Source organism: Terrapene carolina, unplaced genomic scaffold (assembly GCF_002925995.2).
Source record: "Terrapene carolina triunguis isolate 2854851 unplaced genomic scaffold, T_m_triunguis-2.0 Scaffold84, whole genome shotgun sequence".
Taxonomy (NCBI): Eukaryota; Metazoa; Chordata; order Testudines; family Emydidae; genus Terrapene; species Terrapene triunguis.
Window position 1 is genome coordinate 22,237,318 of NW_020664435.1, and position 14,175 is coordinate 22,251,492.

A 14,175-nucleotide genomic window follows, 5' to 3' on the forward strand; every position below is an offset into this window, starting at 1 on the left:
CTCCTCATTAGGTACTGTGACTCTCAGAGACCACACTAGGTGGTGGAGGAAGGGAAATATCTCACCACTGACCTGGGCGGTCATTAGCCAAAGCCATTCATCACATGGTACCTTTGTGACGTAGTACACATAATTGTAAATATTATCAATGTATGTACTGTTAGATAAGTCATATGTTTCTGTTTCTGACTGAATAACGTATGCACCTTACCCCACAAAACATAACAAAAATAGTCAGATTAAAATTAGGTTTTGAATTCAAATAAATACTTTCCCCCCACCCCATTCACTTGGCCATAGCCATGACTGCTGAAAAGAGAACCAAAAGCCATGCTTTGGAGTGTATTTCATTATGTGGTCATACAAATATGTTCCACATTGTCGGCACACTTTTGTTTTTTTTATTCCAAAGCCTATGGTTGAGCCCTCTGAGTGAAAAAACTTGAAAAGAAATTGTTCGTCTGTTCAACAGAACTGACACATTTTTACCTTGCTGCTGTTCTTGGGGTGTTGTGAAAATGGCTGTTTTCACTGACATAGCTTCTTGAACTGACAACAGTTTTTATTGGCAAATGCATTTTCTCCTGTTAAACAACATATGGTGAGTTGTGTATCATGGTGAAAGGAGAAGGAAATTAAGAACAAAGGGTAATTTGAATTTACTGTGTTTTGTATTTTGAAGAGAAATCTTATGCCTGAGATGAGCAGTTTCTACCATCACATGGGAAATGGATTTGAATTTGAAACAGGTAGCAAAGGTGTTGAATCTGACTTTGGGCTATTACAATGGGGTTCCAGCATCAACTATCACCTCTAAAACAGCCTACTTGCTGATTAATGCCAAAAGGTAAAACTGGGGCAAGGAGAAATTCAAAGTTGAGAAGAATCAGCTATAATGCCAATACTGTAGAAAGTGTGTGTGTATATATATCAATATTGATGACAGTGGTTTATTTGGGGTTCATACCCTTACTTGGGGCAAGATCTTCCCCCTCCCATAGTAAAACCCAGGGAAGAGGATAAAGATGGAGGGAAGTTCTGAGAGATTGTCTTAGTGTTCCTTTGGACTGTACTGTTGGAGGAGTGTCATTTATCTGCAGAGAACAAGCTGTAGCTGCAAACCTAATATCCACGTGGCCCTGAGGAGAAATCCATAAATTAACTTCCTGCCAACTACCAGGGCCTTCTGTGGGTTTGGATTACCCCAGGGTCATTTAATAGGGTGGGACTCTGTGGAGTTGTTTCCTGATGTTGAAGAGCAGGACAGCTCCAGGGTATTACCTTACTGAAGTAATTTCAGTAGGGCCAATGGGGAGACAATGTGTGCATCTTCTATACCATCAGCCCCATGTAGATCCTGACCCCAGAGACAGCCTTCCATGGGGTCCCAGGAAAGGGTTATGGTGTCATGTAGATGGTTGACCACCTCCCACCCCCAAGGAAGAGAGGTGAAATCTGTACTATGAAGAACCCTTCTGTGGATTGGGGAGGGAGAGGAATGTTGTGATCTGACCCTCAATTTTTATTTAGTTTTCACTTAGTTCCCACAATAATTTACCATGAAGTTTCTTGGGAGTTAGAGCCACTGAATTCAGTGGGAGTTTTCCTGAGCAGATCTCTGGATTTGGCCTTTTATAAGTAGATTTTAGGAGGAAAATGAGGGTTTTTTTGAGACATTATCTATCATCTGTTGCATATAATAATTCAAATCATAACCGTTGTTCTGATACCTATTCCTAATTTTGTTGTGTTCTGCTCAATTAAATTTTCCAGTTCACTTGTTAATCATGCATGACTAAGGAAAAATGACACTGTGTTTTGTTGAAGCTTTATATAGCTAGCACCTCAAATTCCATAAGTGCCTACTTTCCTTGGTTCATTTGGGGAATGGGGATGGAGAGGAAAAGGGTACAGATTTTGGCCATCTTTTTTATTTTATTATCTGTTTTTTAAAAATAGGCATTGGCTGCACTTCTACTTTTTACCCTCAGGAAGGGGGAAAGACAATGTTTTACAATTATATTTTCATCAGTAATTTGTCTTCTCTTTGATTCATGGAAATTTAAAAATATTGCCACCTAAGCTTTCTTGAGACACTTCAATTTCTGTTCCTGATGCTGCTGATTAGTGAACAATACGTTATTTTCTTTGGTCAGTCTGCTTTTTACCTTTGAGACATATTTTGTATTTTACAGCATAGTATTTGTAGCTGGATATTGTATAATAATAACAATAGATTGATGCCTAGATTCAGGCTTCTTAATTACAGTTATAAACTATTGTTAGTGTAAGTGCTGCTATTTATTCTTTTCTTACTGGTCTTTCTTGCTGTATTACAGAAGATGCAATTCTGCAGTCCAGAGCAGGATAAAAACTTCAGTTGAATTCAAGGGGAGTTTCAGGGCCTTATTACAGAATAATGCCTTGTCTTTAAAATGAAACATTCCCCCACTTGGCTACCATTTATCAGTTCAGACAAGACAGAAAATATTGATAATTTTGTTCCTTTTTTTCTTCTTCTTCAAATTTGAGGCCAAATCCTGAAGTCCTTAGGCAAAACTCCCTTTTATCAGGCCTATACTCAAGCAATATAAGTTGTTCAGCACTATTTCCCAAAATGAAAACAGATTGCAAAACCATAATAAATGTTGCAAAAATATGACAGAACTAATAATTTCCATGAAATCACATCTCCTCCAATTTCACTGTAATAGTTTGGGAAAGCATAAATGACAGATTTTGACCCTTATGTAGGTAAAAGCTAATAAATGCTGTTAAAGGTGACATTTGAAAAATAAGAAAAAATACTGTTAAAATGCTGATAATTCCAAGCTTGATCTTTTGGATGATTTTATAAACCCAGATCTGTTGCAGTACACACAGGGACAGTAATGTTAAACTGCTTCAGATTAAAAAACAGCATGAATATTAGTAAAAAGAACAGGAGTACTTGTGGCACCTTAGAGAGTCTCTAAGGTGCCACAAATACTCCTGTTCTTTTTGCGGATACAGACTAACACGGCTGCTACTCTGAAACCTATGAATATTAGTGGTGGTCAGTTTATTCAGCTAAAACAGGATAAAATTAATTTCAAATTATTGACTCTGCCCTTTGCTATGGTGACTAGATAGTAAGTGTTAAAAATAAGGACACTTTTTTTTCAGGGGTGAGATGGGTGGGAATACTTGCATACATAAGACAAAGCCCCTAATATCGGGACGATCCCGATATTGTCAGGACGTCTAGTCATGGTAGCTCTTGCTCCCAGTGAATTCAAGGTGAGTTTTTCCATTAACTTCAGTGAGAGCAGGATTAAAGCTTTAATGGAGTACAACATAAGGATCAGAAAATATTCTTAGACTGAATTACTCATGGCGGTATTGTTTGTTTTTTTCTAATACTGCTCTACTATATTTTCAACTTACTGATCTCCAAATCGATTCTCACATTTGAGAAGATTTTTAACATGCAGTTAGCCTGCTCATTAGATTAAGAGGCTTTTTTAATTTTAAACTCTGTTAATAAAATGTCATTTTAGTAATTAGTTTTGAAAACCATTTGACCTTAACCAGAATGAATGTAGACTGTAAAAATCATCACAGATTCCCTTCCTTGAACTTTTCACAATGCTGAAAAATGACTGAGGGAAATAAGGAAGATCCAGTTACTGTACCTTGTTTGTACAGCTGTACTTCATTGAGTGAAGGCTTGTGTTACACACAGTTTGTGATAGGAAGTAAATGCTTTTAAAACAACTAAGATGACAGGTTTTTAACCTCCACCTTTTTAGATTCTGTGTTCACTCATTTAGCTTCTGTCGAGGTCTTGGGAAGCATTTCAAATACAAATTATTACACAGTATTGAAGCTCACCTGAATAATTAATCTCCTAGTGAGCTCATTAAGGCAGCATGCGTTAAGATGTCTCCCCCCCCACCCCAAGATGACAAATGTTAGATAGTGCACACTTGTTACTTCAGGAGAAGAGACATTTAAGGAATAAAGGTTTCTCAGATTGAGTGTTAAATATTTTTTGTGATAGGTAGTTTAAATTATAGTTTCAAGACAGCTATCATAAGGATTTTCAAAGGCTTAGAGGACAGTCAGAAATGATGAAGTTGCCTCATAAATTACTAACTTGTCACAGTTCATTAGATACAGAAATTCTAATTTCTAGCGTACAGGCACTTTGTTATTTCTCTAGTCCCTTGAAATGATGAAGACACCTTGAGATTCATTAAGGTGTTTGATTTGGCATCCGTTTACTTTACAACTATGTGTTAATCATCAGTCCTGAACCATTTGACATAGTTTTGGCACTAGATAATTTCAAGGCATTTGAATACACATCTGTAAGATCATTCTTGTGGATGGGATCTGAATATCTGCCAAAGGCAGTTTCCTAATTGTTCCGGTGAAACATTGCCATTAGTGGGGAGGGTTTAACTGGCTGTCAGCCAATCAGTTTTCAAATTCTGTATCAACTGAGACTTTATGTAAATTTCACCCCTTGAAACATATGTGACCTTTAATTTAGTTGCAAGCTGAAAAGGCACCTTATGTGGCTACATTAACCACCCACTTTCTCATTATAGTGTAATTAAGACCTTCCTCGCAGCCTCTGATGGCCATGAAAGATTTTGGCTTTCCTTTCTGCTTGATAACCTCCCACTTAAGACTGTCCAAACATCTTTAGATTTTCAAAGTTTCATAGCAACAAGGCCACCCAGAGTGGTACTTAAAGAAAAAAATGCCTTGGTAAACAGTTAGTGTTTCTCTGTATTGCTCTGAAACATGCAGCAAATCAAAAGTGTCATGCCTTTGGGGCGTGTGACCTACACCAGCCTCGCCCAAACCTCACCATAAAACAGTGCCCCAGTCACTATATTTGGACTGAATCCAAAGTTCCCAGACAGTAATACCTGAATGCTTTGTTTTTCCATTTCTTGTTATTAGGCAGACAATGGTCATGTCCTTGTGGTGTGAGTTTCCAGGTGGGCTTGAAGACTGAAGTGTCCCAGAAAGTTACTATTTAAATTTTTTCTTTATTCATCAAGCACTAAAACATTTTCAGTATCCAAGTCTGAAGGAAACCTGAAGGATGGTACTTGAATGCACACCAAATTCTGGTCCCCTTGAAATCAATGACAAAATTCCTGGTGGAAGTATAATTTAACCAAGGCTGCCTTCCCCTAACCCTTCATCTCACATTTTCTTAAAGCCTTCTACTTTCTTTTGTAACCCCATTCTTCTCTCCCTCAGCAAGTAAATTACACCCACTTGTGTCCACTTACCAATGTTTAATCTATGCCATTCTCTTCATCATCTCTAAATTCAGCTCTGAAGGTTAGTTTTTATTACCTGCCATATTATGATAAAATAGCAAAGTGTAAATTTTGGAATCATTTGCTTTAAGGTTAAAAAAAAGTAATGGGAGACGAATGCGGCTTTGTTCTTTCTTTCATGCCTCATTAGAAATTGTGTGTTTTGCAGAGGTTAATATATTGTGGGCAGCACACCAAGTACATCATAGTTCTGAAGCTTATAACTTATCCACAGCACTGAGACAATCTGTACTGCAGAGATACGCTTCTTGGGTAAGTTATGCAAAATGCAATAATATAATTGAACTTTATTAAAAATCACTGCTATATAAAATCGCAGGTATTTAATTTTGTCTGAAGGAAAACAAAATATAAGTCAAGAAAATGTTAGACACAGAAAAGCACAGTGCAGAAAGGTAATTTGAGGCATCCTGAGAATTATGTGAATCGAAAATAGGTACACTTACACTCTTATTGGGATGTGTGAAAAGAAGAAATAAAGTCAACTTTGAGAAGGCCAATTATAGTCCCAGGCTTTCACACAATCATAACTTTCTAAACATAATGCAACATATTCTTCTTCATAATGCCAGCATAGACACAGAGTAACACAGTGAAGATAATGGAGTTACTCTGGGGTAAATGAAGGCATGGGGAAAGCCGACAAGTACGGAGAAGCACGTGGTTCGGACAGAGACATCCCTTAGGGGAGGATCTACTAATGGAGATTCTCTATGTCTGAGTAAGGAGGAGAATATGGGAGATAAAATACAGGTAGGATCTGATGAGAAACAGTCAAATGAAAAAAAGTCTCATTCAATTACATCATGTAATGGGAGACCACTAAAAAGTGACAAGTTTTTAAAGTGCTTATATACCAATGTTAGAAGTCTAAATAATAAGATGGGTGAACTACAGTGCCTCGTATAAATGAGGATATTGATATAATAGGAATCACAGAAACTTGGTGGGATGAGGGTAATCAATGGTACACAAGAATACTAGGGTACAAAATATAATGGAAGGACAGAACAGGTCATGCTGGTGGGGGAGTGGCACTATATGTGAAAGAAAGCATATAATCAAATGAAGTAAAAATCTTAAATGAACCAAACTGTACCATAGAATCTCTATGGATAGTAATTCCATGCTCGAATAATAAGAATATAGCAGTAGGAATATATTACCGACCACCTGACCAGGATGGTGATAGTGACTGTGAAATGCTCAGGGAGATTAGAGAGGCTATTAAAATAAAAACTCAATAATAATGGGGGATTTCAACTATCCCCATATTGACTGGGTACATATCACCTCAGGACGGGATGTAGATACAAAGTTTCTTGGCACCTTAAATGACTGCTTCTTGAGGCAGCTAGTCCTGGAACCCACAAGAGGAGAGGCAATTCTTGATTTAGTTCTAAGTGGAGCACAGGATCAGGTCCAAGAGGTGAATATAGCTGGACCGCTTGATAATAGTGACCATAATATAAATAAATTTAACATTGCTGTGGCGGGGAAAACACCACAGCAGCCCAACACTGTAGCATTGGAATGGCTGCCGTACCAGGAGAGATTAATAAGACTTGGACTTTTCAGTTTGGAAAAGAGACGACTAAGGGGGGGATATGATAGAGGTCTGTAAAATCATGACTGGTGTGGAGAAAGTAAATAAGGAAGTGTTATTTGTAGCTTCTCATAACATAAGAACTAGGAGTCACCAAATGAAATTAATAGGCAGCAGGTTTAAAACTAACAAAAGGAAGTATTTCTTCACACAACACACAGTCATCCTGTGATCCCTTGATGATTACCTGTTCTGTTCATTCCCTCTGGGGCACCTGACATTGGCCACCGTCGGAAGACATGATACTGGGCTAGATGAATCTTCGGTCTGACCCAGTATGGCTGTTGTTATGTTCTTATGTTCTTAACTGAGACCAGTGGGAGAATTACCTGTGAAATGACTGGATGGGATGCCCGTATGTGTATTCGTTTCTCTCCATTGGCTACTCTTACCCAAATGCTGTTGGTAAGCGTTACCTTAGTGTCTGTATTACTCCGTAAAGTGATTAAAGGAAATTGCAATTTTTGAAGGATGATCACTGTGCCTGTCAAATATCAATTGCTAAGAGAGCTCACCTATGGATTTTGTGAATGAATTTCCTAGACTCAAAGAAATGTAGGACTTGGAGGGAACTTGATAGGTCATCTGGTCCAGTCCCCTGCAGTGAGGCAATTACCTCCCTAGGTAATTTGTTCCAGTGTTTAACTACCCTTACAGTTAGGAAGTTTTTCCTAATGTCTAACCTAAATCTCCCTGGCTGCAATTTAAGCCCATTACTTCTTGTCCTGTCCTCAGTGGTTAAGGATCAGTAATTTATCACCCTCCTCTTTGTCACAACCATTTATGTACTTGAAGACTATTATCCTGTCCCCCCTCAGTCTTCTCTTCTCCAGACTAAACAAACCCTTTTTTTCCCAGTCTTTCCTTGTAGGTCATGTGTTCTAGACCTTTAATCTTTTTTGTTGCTCTCCTCTGGACTTTCTCCAGTTCGTTCACATCTTTCCTGAAGTGTGGTGCCCAGAACTGGACATACTACTTCGGTTGAGGTCTTATCTGTGCTGAGTAGAGTGGAAGAATTACTTCTCATGTCTTCCTTACAATACCCCTGCTAATATGTCCCAGATGATGATTGCTTTTTTTGCAACAGTGTTACATTTTTGATCATATTTAGTTTGTGATCCACTATAACCCCCAGATGCTTTTCTGTAGTACTGCTTCCTATGCAGTCATTTCCCATTCTGTGTTTGTGCAATTGATTATTCCTTCCTAAGTGTAGCACTTTGCATTTGTCCTTATTGAATTTCATCCTATATATTTCAGACTCTTTCTCTAGTTTGTCCAGATCATTTTGAATTCTAATCCTGTCCTCCATAGTGCTTGCTCTCCCAGCTTTATAAGTGAAATCTATATGCCATTATATAAATCATTTATGAAGATATTGAATAGAACCGAACCCAGAATAGATCCCTGCAGGACACCACATTTCCTTACAACTCCATTGTGAACTATCGATAACTACTCTCTGGGTATGGTTTTCCAGCCAGTTGTGCATCCACCTTATAGTAGATTCCTCTAGGCTATATTTCCCTGGCTGTTTATGAGAAGGTCATGTGAGACGGAATCAAAAGCCTTACTAAAGTCAAGATATATCACATCTACTGCTTTCTCTCTGTCCACAAGCCTTGTTATCCTGTCAAAGAAGGATATTAGGTTGGTTTGACATGGTTTGTTCTTAACAAATCCATGTTGCCTGTTACTTACCACCTTATTATCAGCTAGGTGCTTACAAATTGATTGATTATTTGCTCCATTATCTTTACGGGTACTGATGTTAAGCTGACTGGTCTATAGTTCCCTGGGTTGTCCTTATTCCCCTTTTTATAGATAGGTGCTATGTTTGCCCTTTTTCTAGTCCTCTGGTATTTCTCCCACCCTCCACAAGTTCTCGAAGATAATCGCTAATGGCTCAGAGATCTCTTCAGCCAGCTGCTTAAGTATTCTAGGATCTACCATTTACAGTGATGTTCACTTTGTTAGTCATCCAATCACTGCTAACTTTTTTGGTGAAAACTGAAACAAAAAAGGCATTTAACACTTTGGCTATTGCTGCATTTTTCTGTTATAGTCTTTCCGTCCTCATCGAGTAATGGGCCTACCCTGTCCATGGTCTTCCTCTTGCTTCTTGTATATTTGTAAAATGTTTTTTTGTTACCCTTTATATCCCTAGCTTTTTGTGCCTTGTCCTTTATAATTTTGTACCTACACGCGTGTGTGTTTTTTATATTCATCCTTTGTAATTTGACCTAGTTTCCACTTTTTGTATGACTCTTATTTCTACAAGTCACAATTTTAATATATTTTGTTGTGTCCCAGAGCTGGGCCCAAAGTAATTATTGCCTCTCACACTTATCCTCCAAGGTTCTTCCATTACCCAATATTTTTTATTTGAAATACATAATCATTTCTCTAAAAGTTATAAATTTTAAACATAAAAGATAAGAAAGCCATAAAAAATTGCTTACTTAAATGTTTAATTTTTATAATTATTTTTAAAAAAGAGTGTACTCAGTGTCTTCAGAAATTGAAAAGTTTGTTTCTTAAACTACATGTTTTTAAGGAAAAATCACAAGACATTTAGATACAATATCTATATATCGGTGAAGGCTTTTTATTTCTAGAGCCAGTCAGAAAGTGGAAATTCTGTCTAGGAAATTCTGACATTTTGATATTTCTTTTCCTTCTGGACTGGAGTGAAAAGTCTAAATTTTTATAGAGTGGAAATTTGGAAAAATTATATTGTATTGCAGCATTTTTATATACACATAAAGAAAATCACTGCATTGTGAACTAGATTTCACAGGTTGGCAAAACATGGATACACACACACACACACACACACACACACACACACACAGAGTATTAAAACAAACAAAAATGTCAAGTATACAGAGTACATTCATAGACATAAATACAGATTCCCATAATATACAGAGGAAAAGGAATGTAAAATATTCTACTACAGTTAGATGTAGAACAAATCCACAGCTCTTTGTTGAGTCAGCATCTGACCTGTGAGTTAATTACTTCTGGCCATTAACTTCAATGATGTTAGTCTGGATCTACACTGCTGTAATTGAGACCAAATCTGGCCTTTTGTTAATAATAAACCTTCCAAACATATTAAATTCAGATAAATCAATGGAATGCATTTCCACAACTTGATCAGGTCTTCTGGACACTCTTGTATTGGCACCACTTCATAGTTTTGTTTATTATAGGCACCCATTCTCGTTCTTTAATTGTCATGGTGTTGATTCATAAAGTACCCCTCACAGTCTTGTAAGAGGGCACAAGATTTAGATGGACATAATGCACATTGGTACAAGTGACATTTTTTTGTGAGGAGTCCCTCTTCCATGCAAATACTGCCATGTTAAAGATTTAAGCTTCTATATGCTTGTTCACCCATGTGGACGCTGTTTTCTAAAAAGATAGGGGAGAGAAGAAAAGGACAGGTGTGAACACTTTGTTCTGGCTGCATAAGCATGTTATATCCAAACAGTTACTGTGGAAAGCCATAATGATGATAAGGGGAGGCTAGGGGGTTTGTAAGAGGACAATAATGCTTGCAAGCACTCGGTAGACCAGTGGTGGGCAACTTGCGGCACGTCAGGGCAAGCCACTGCCGGGCTGCCAGACCGTTTGTTTACATTTGCACGGCCGTCCGCAGCTCCCAGTGGCCACGGTTCACCATTCCCGGCCAATGGGAGCTGTGGGAAGCAGTGCGGGCCTATAAACAAACGGTCTGGCAACCCGCCAGCGGCTTGCCCTGATGTGCCGTGTGTGGCCCGTAGGCCGCAGGTTGCCCACCACTGGTGAAGACAGTCCTAAGGTTGATGCTAATACCAGCTTTCAAACCAAATTACAAGGTATATTAGCCTGGAGCCATGGGAAACCAAGCTAAGAAATAATTATACTAGCTTGCCTTCTTTTACATAAACACATAACAACAGGTATATTTATATTAAAAAACAAAACAAAAAACCCTACACCCTACAAAAACAAGACACTCCGCTACTATGCAGGCTTCTCCCTCTGGGAGAGGATGGGAGAACAAATAATAAGTGACAAATGCATTGTCAAGTTGCTTAATGCACTACTGGCACCAGATACCATGGTGATACACATGATATAAAAAGCTATAAAGACTAGAATAGAACTAGTTAACATCATGGTGTGCATTGCTCTTTCACATCTGAGAAAGACAAATAGAAATTTAATGTTTGTCCTGTAGGTGGAATTGTCTAGATTGTGTAAAAGCAAGGGTGAAAATTATCTCTTTCTGAAGCATAGTCATCACTTGAGCACAAGTTTTGTAAATATCCATGCTCCAGGAACCCCATGCTAATTCTTAAAGAACTACCATTTTCTGAACTGCCTGCATGACGAAGAATCGTGTGTGTGTATGTGTATGTGTTTGCCTTTTAACCTAATCTAGTGAAGAGTTATTGTCAATCTCTGAGTGATATCTGATGTCTCTGAGCATATGCAGTTGAAGGCAGTTTGACATCTCATTTTGTTGAAGCATATGAAGAGGCGTGTGAGAATGTTGTGGTGGATAATGTGGGATTGTGGGACTGTTCTGCTGCCAGCTCTGTATGTGTTTTAAGTTAAACATTATATGATAAATCTGTATATTAATCTGGGTTGAGAGTGTTGTGTGGGTTGTGTGCAGGCTGATTGAAAAGATATGAAGGGAAAGAGAGGAGAAAGACATACTTTAAGTGCAAGCAGTGGTGTGAAACATATTCTTGAACTTTGAATCAAATGCCTATAACTTTGTAATGTGTGTAGGAAACATTTATGTTAGTCCAGTGGGTTCGAAGTAAAGCAGCAGATCTCTTCTTAGGCTGAGAGGATGGTCTTGAGGCTTGCCCTGAGAAGAAGACTTGGAAAAATGGTCTAGGGCCTCTGGCAGAAGCACAGATTTTAGGAACAAAATCCTCTGTTTCTTCTGTATGGGAGGAGTTTTCACCCATCCCCACATGAAGTAAACAGTTCAAAGAAATCAATGAAAGAGAGTTCTCTAGCATTTTCAACCAAGCCAGGTTGAGACCCTTTTTCATGAAGCAAATTCACTGTCCTTTTACTTCCTCAGTGGAAGGTGCTAGGTTGACTCCTCTGTCCCCCAAAATATACTCAAACAAGCCTGTGATGTACACTATAGGGTTCTCCACCTCTCCCTCCCTCTACTTTTCTCTTTCTGTTAGTTTCTTTCTGAAGTCTTCAAACCCTTTATTTGCATTAATTTCAGACTAGTGATAGGAGACCCACTGTGAATGAGACAATACTCAATTAACATGTAAGCAGTTAAATGGCTAAACATCTTTTCTGACAGAAAACCTGTTTTTCACCTTTCCTGGTGACTAGTACCTTGACAGAGACTTTAAGAACATATTTTCAGTATATACACATAATTCCTTACACAAAATCTGTACATGCGTTTCACAGTTATTTTTATGATGAGTGTGACACTGGCTTTCATATGAGATCTCACGTGACACTCTTTGATGAATTAGAATGTACATATCAGACTCAGGACTAACTCCTCTGCACCCCCTGTCAGTTAGCATTAAGAGATTCTTACGTCACAGATATGCTCTAGGAATTAGTTCAGGGAAGTTCTATGGTGTTATTCAGGATGTTAAACTAGATGATCACAATGGTCCCTTTTGATTTTGGAATCTATGCATAGGGAGCCTTTCTGTCTTGCCACCAAAAGTCTCTCACCTATGCACTTATCCATTCCCCAATTTTTTCTGAGATACATCTCCTGGATTTTATTTTGTCTAGAAAAACTTCTCTCCCTAGGGAGGATTGATTACTCCATGTGGCTGTTGTTTCATACTATGTCAAGTGAAAAAAACAGTGAGGTAAACCCTATTTGGAAGGAAGGAAGACTATGAGCATTTTTTGGGTGTGAGGGTCCCAGAGTTGTCATTTGATGACATTATTTAAAGAGCCATTTGAACACCTAATTGTGAAAACTAACATGAGATTATTCTCCATGTATGACAGTAGAATCTTTCCAAGGTAGGCAAGTTAAGCTCATGGCAGTATGACAAAGAGTGTGGGATATTTAAAATCAGCAAATACTAAAAACATGACAGCTGTTTTAGTTATAGCACATCTTTATCATCGTTAGAGTCAGGAATATATAGTACTTAATGTCAAATAAATGCTTATAGGAGTATTGTCTAGTGATCATACTGCCACTTGCTTGTTGTATGACCTTTGAGAAGTCATTTATGTAAAGTTTTTGTGTCTCACTTTACTACTGTTAATAGTAATATAATAGTAATCATTACTATCTATTATTTTTCTATAATGTATATCACACAGAGGCGTTGTAAGGTTCAATTAATGTTTGTAAAGTCCTTTGAGATCTCAGATGATATCGAATTTAAAGTATTTACAACATATGAAAAATTTTGAATCATAAACATATGTATATTTTCTCTCTCATATTTCAGGTTTTCTACTTGCCTATGGCTCTTTTTATTCCTCCATCAGTATATGCTGTTCATCTCCAGTTTAATCTCCTTTACCAGTTTTGGATACATACAGAGGTAAATCAGGTTTTTAAGCCATACCTAAACAGTTTGCCTGGAGCAGTGTCCTGGAAATCCACTAGCAGCTGATTTATTGTGTAAGAAAAATATTTGTCTGACTTCTTTAAGGAGAAACATCTGTTCATTTTTATTTCTTTTTCAGAATATATATTGCAAAGTTTATAAGAAGCAATGAGGCCAGTTGGTCCCAATTAGATTTAAAAAAAAAAAATAACTGTAAAGAATCAAAACTTTTTACTATTTTAATATTATATTTTCCTATCTCACAGCTTATTAAATATTTCTGGCTGATATTGAAACTGATTTGTTTTCTAAGGTACATATTTCAGTAAAAACAGTTAGAAAAACAGTACTGCTTAAATATTTAATTTTGATTTGAAGTCAGATACTGCCTTTCTCAGATCGCATCTAAATTCTCAAATAAAAACACATTCTGCGATTGTCTGATCACCATATTTGTGTGAGTGCACTTGCATGTATAAACACATGCGCATGTTCGTGTGAACTATAGCTATGTTCTACATACTTAGAAAAGCAATAACCTACTATAATTAGTAAGTAGATTCCCACACTTCTCAGGTAGTTGAAAGGGTCTTGGCTTTAAGCCTTCTCCATCACACTACACCCTAGATGCCTATGGCTATCCTATGTC

At 37.6% G+C, this 14,175-nt stretch overlaps 1 protein-coding gene across 2 annotated transcripts in view; it reads left to right on the forward strand.

Annotated features, from left to right (window-relative positions):
- Positions 1–14,175, forward strand: part of AGMO (alkylglycerol monooxygenase) — a 153,307-nt gene that overhangs the window by 101,744 nt on the left and 37,388 nt on the right. For both annotated transcript variants that reach the window (XM_024209056.2, XM_029910990.1), the window contains exons 4-5: positions 5,494–5,597; positions 13,425–13,520. In XM_024209056.2, the coding sequence (XP_024064824.1) occupies positions 5,494–5,597; positions 13,425–13,520 (200 nt within the window). The remainder of the gene's footprint in view (positions 1–5,493; positions 5,598–13,424; positions 13,521–14,175) is intronic.